Source organism: Pyrus communis, chromosome 13 (assembly GCF_963583255.1).
Source record: "Pyrus communis chromosome 13, drPyrComm1.1, whole genome shotgun sequence".
In the NCBI taxonomy this organism is placed as follows: domain Eukaryota; kingdom Viridiplantae; phylum Streptophyta; class Magnoliopsida; order Rosales; family Rosaceae; genus Pyrus; species Pyrus communis.
This window is the reverse complement of record NC_084815.1, coordinates 2,003,789-2,008,163: the sequence shown is the minus strand read 5'-3', so window position 1 is coordinate 2,008,163 and position 4,375 is coordinate 2,003,789. Positions and strand designations below refer to the sequence as shown.

The 4,375-nt window shown below is 38.6% G+C and overlaps 1 protein-coding gene across 1 annotated transcript; it reads left to right on the top strand.

Moving 5' to 3' along the window:
- The first annotated feature begins 200 nt into the window (after positions 1 to 200).
- Positions 201 to 1,658, top strand: LOC137713346 (UPF0481 protein At3g47200-like). The gene has a single exon (XM_068452637.1). It carries the CDS (start codon positions 201 to 203, stop codon positions 1,656 to 1,658), a length of 1,458 nt encoding a protein of 485 aa, XP_068308738.1.
- The last annotated feature ends 2,717 nt before the right edge of the window (positions 1,659 to 4,375 follow it).

The window sequence follows — 4,375 nt, the reverse complement described above, 5'->3', positions numbered from 1 at the left end:
CATTATACAACTATACAATTTTTATCTAATTATGTATAAAGCGTCATAGCTTAGCCTGAATAACGTACCGCCAAAGATTTCTTGTTCAAATTTCACAGCATTAGAAAAAAGAAGAAAGAGAGGGATTGATACTTGGTGAACATCTCTTTCATATTTTGACCAAATTAGCTAGCCATTCCTTGTTCAGTGTGTGTGACAGTATGCCGGGCGATATTGAAACTGGACCTTCCGAGCCTAGCCCTGCAGCTACCGCACGAGGGCACCGAGGGGAAGAAATAATTCCCGAGGGTAGCAATACAGAAGGGCACCCGGAGAATGAAAAAGAAGAAATTCCAAGAACAAGGGATGGGAACTCGGTGTCCATATACAAAGTTCCTGCCAGCCTCGCTGAAATCAGTCGGAAAGCCACTGAGCCTGAAATGGTCTTCGTTGGGCCATGGCACTGCGACAAGAGAAGCCAATCGGAATTTGAGAGCACCAAGCATTTGTATCAAGCTGCCTTCCTTGATCGAACAAAGCGTAACAAAAAAGACTACTTGGAAGCCATGAGAACCATAAACGAAAACACAAGAAGTTGCTACTCCAAAGATCATCATTGTGAGTTCTTCTCCGAGTTGAAGGGAGATGAATTTGTTGAAATGATGGTGCTTGATGGGTGCTTTATCATTGAGCTTTTTCATCGTATGAATACGGAAGATCCCATGGAGAAAAACGATCCCATCTTAAGCAGGCCATGGTTGATTCCAATTGTTACTAGGGACCTCCTCAAGCTTGAAAATCAAATCCCTTTCTCCGTCCTCCAAAAATTACACTTTGTCTCCACGAATCAACTTCAAGAGAAAGAAAAGGGCTATTCTCTAGTCCTTCTTGCGCTGAATTTGTTCAATAATTTGTTGCATCGACCTATTGACGTCCTTAAAAAGTCACAACCGTCAGAGGACCCCAAGCACTTACTTGACTTGGTTTACTCGAGCTTCCGTCCCCAAAAACAAAGTACTAATCCAAATGATCCATCGACCAATAAAACCAAAAAACAAAAAAATCCAAATGACCCTTCTCCAAAATACCGTCCATCCTCCGAATCAATCCAGTGTACAGTACAACTAAGATCCTCCGGGATCAACTTCAAGCCACAAAGAGTGGACAGCTTCTTGAACATCAATTTCCACGGTAGCATATGTAAGGTACTACAAATCCCACCTATAGCAATTAACGACTTCACCACTACCCTCTTCATTAACTGCATGGCCTGGGAACAATGTTACCAAAACAGTCCTACGTGGTTCACCACCTATATTGCTTTCATGAGCAGCCTCATCACTTCACCTAGAGACGTCACACTCCTTTGCTCTGATGGGATCATCACTAGTGGCTTCTTATACAATGACCACAACGTAGCGGAGCTGTTCAAAAAGTTGGGGGAAAAGGCTGTCTTCAACATAAGGGAATGCTACCTCTCCAAGCAATTCAGAGATGTGGAGGCATATTACAGCAGCCATTGGGCTACTTTCATCCGAACTTATTTTAGCAAGCCATGGTCCTTCATCTCAGTTCCCTACGCCATCGTCCTTCTTGTTTTAACTGGGGGCCAAACTGCCATGTCTATCTTGAGCTACATAAACGACCGTAGTAAGAATTGCACGAATGCATGTGGGTAAAGCCGCTCGTTTTGTTCTTGTCTTTGGATTATCCGCCTGGGAACCTTGTGGGTGTGTGTGAAACGGCCTAGAGCCTTTGGTTATTTGTTTGTTATCTGTGCATTGTGGTGGTATGTGTGACTCTTTTTCCTTCACAGGAATTTTCTCACGTAGTTTTATCTGGGTAATTTTTTCATAGTCAATTATGTTTTAGTTGTCAGCTTTATGTATGTTTTTATGTTATTAATGAAATTTACATTACTCCTATAAAAAAAAAATCATGAATTAGTGTGATTTAAAAAATATCTTCACATGTATATGGCATTGTGACACCACTTGTATGTGTTGTATATGTGCTTATTAAGTTTTCGGAAATTAAAGTGAAAATTTGAGTTTTTCAGTAGGATAAGACTGTCAAAGGGTGGCAGGAATTGCTCGTTTTGTTCTTATCTTTGGATTATTTCGGTGGGTACCTTGTGAGTGTGATAAGGAATGCATTCTTTAATCTTTTGTCATAAGGATGGCAGGAAATGCTCGTTTTGTTCTTCATTTCTGCCCGCCTACTCTCGATCAAACCGCCTTTGCGAATGGCACTTCATCACATTTTACGTTGACTCAAGATTAACTCAAATTTGTACATCAATAAAATTAATATTCTTAATTACATTGTTTGGTTGGTAATTTATTCATGTCTACTATCTAATGTAAATCTTTATTCTAAACGTGCTTCCTAAATCACATTATGTGCTATGATCAAAGACTCTTGAATCATATCATATAGTACTCTCCTTCTAAGTTGAAGGTTAGAAATCTCTTATTTTACACTCACATGGTTTCATAAATAAGTCTAGGACTTCAATAATGCGCATAAGAAACCATGTGGTTATGACATATTGTCAAAATGGTCAAAGACATATCCATAAGGTAACTATGGTGTCTCAGATCAAATGACTATTTTACATTATCTGAACGAGTGAGTTGTCATGTGACATGAGTACAAGAACTCATGTTTAATTGCATTTAGTGAACTCACCTTCTATTAATCACTCTCTAAAGAGAGACATAATATATAGGATGTACTAATTTTATTGGATTAGTACATTTCTAATATGTACTAATTTTATCGGATTAGTATGTACTAATTTTACATTCCCTCCATTGCTTATTTCTTGGGCTTATTATTTAAGTGTATAACATTTAATGAGAGAGCTATAAGCAATAATTTTTGCCTTTGGATTAAACTAAATCAATTTAATATTTGAGATGTCGTAAAATATCATCTCATGATTATGGCACATTTCTAACTCCATGACCACCACCACCCACCTTCACCATTTCATCATTGTCACCACCATTGCCCCTGATCGCCACCGCATCCTCCACCATCTCACTTTCACCGCCACCTCCACCACTACTACCATATTATTCACCGTCATCATTCTCGCCACCAAGGCCACCACCACCTACCTCCACCCTCTCATTGTCTCAACGCTACAACCTCCATCACCACCACCATCCCCCCCCCCCTCCACCGCCATCACCCTTATTATGACCACTACCATTTCCACAATCCTCGCCACCTTTCAACCACCATTTCTGAAACATCCCTTATGACCATTGTTAACACATCAGCCTCTGCCATAGTTGCCTCAACCACCACCACTCCCTCCACCACTACCTCGTTATTGCCACCACCAATATTCCACCATTACTAACATCTCTATTGTCACCATTACTACCAGCACTTCAATCACTATTGCTACCAACACCACTATCATTGCAACCATCATCTTTACCACCACCGCTGCCATTTTAATAGTTTTACAAAAACATTACTATCAAATACAAATTTATTACTTTTTTTCTTTGACATTTTAGATATTGGTACTAGACACATTTTTAATGTTTTCATTTCAAAAAATCATTCTTGGATTAAACTACCAGATGCGATCAAAAGATCATTATTGGGTTAAACTACCAGATTGTTCTCAGATCATAAAAATGCAAAATCTTATTTGTCGTTTTGTTTTATAAAATAGTTGTCCAAAAATTATTTTGTAAAACAATACCGTATGGATCCTTAAATGCTTTTGAGTTTTGTTTGTAAAATAGGGTGCCAAACGGCCCTAAACTTTGGAAGAATATTTGGACAAGAGGCTGTAAAGTTTCCAGTGACAAAGAATATAATCCACATAGAGCAAGACTAAGGTAACTAATCATGTTTAATGTTTAATCAATAAAGTGTGCAATATAGGCATCAAGGCCAAGACAGAATAAAGCCGGGCACAATTTCATCAAACCAAGCCCACTGGGGCTTTTGCCTAAAGGGATAAAGAGATATATGTTGAGCTTACTTACAAAACGAGTAATGTTGAGAGTGCATTCTATACAAGGAAAGTAAAAGATCTTTCGTGTCATAATAAGTTGGACTACATTTTATATTGTCAATTGTTTTATAATGGAATCTTAACTTCCTCCATAATATCCTAGCGGGTTACACATATCTCGACCACAGTATACATGTTAGGCTTCCACACGTGACGAGGCATATTGAGAGGTGAGTCCTACATCAAGGATGGAACCTTACACGTACTTATAAGAAGTTGATCTACTCGCTATGTTTCAAATTTAGTTTTATGGCTAAACCTCAACTTCTTCAATTTCTTTTAGGATCAACCTCTTCAATTTCAAATTTGGTTAATAAACCAGCCAAATTGGGTAGGAAATGACACAAGCAA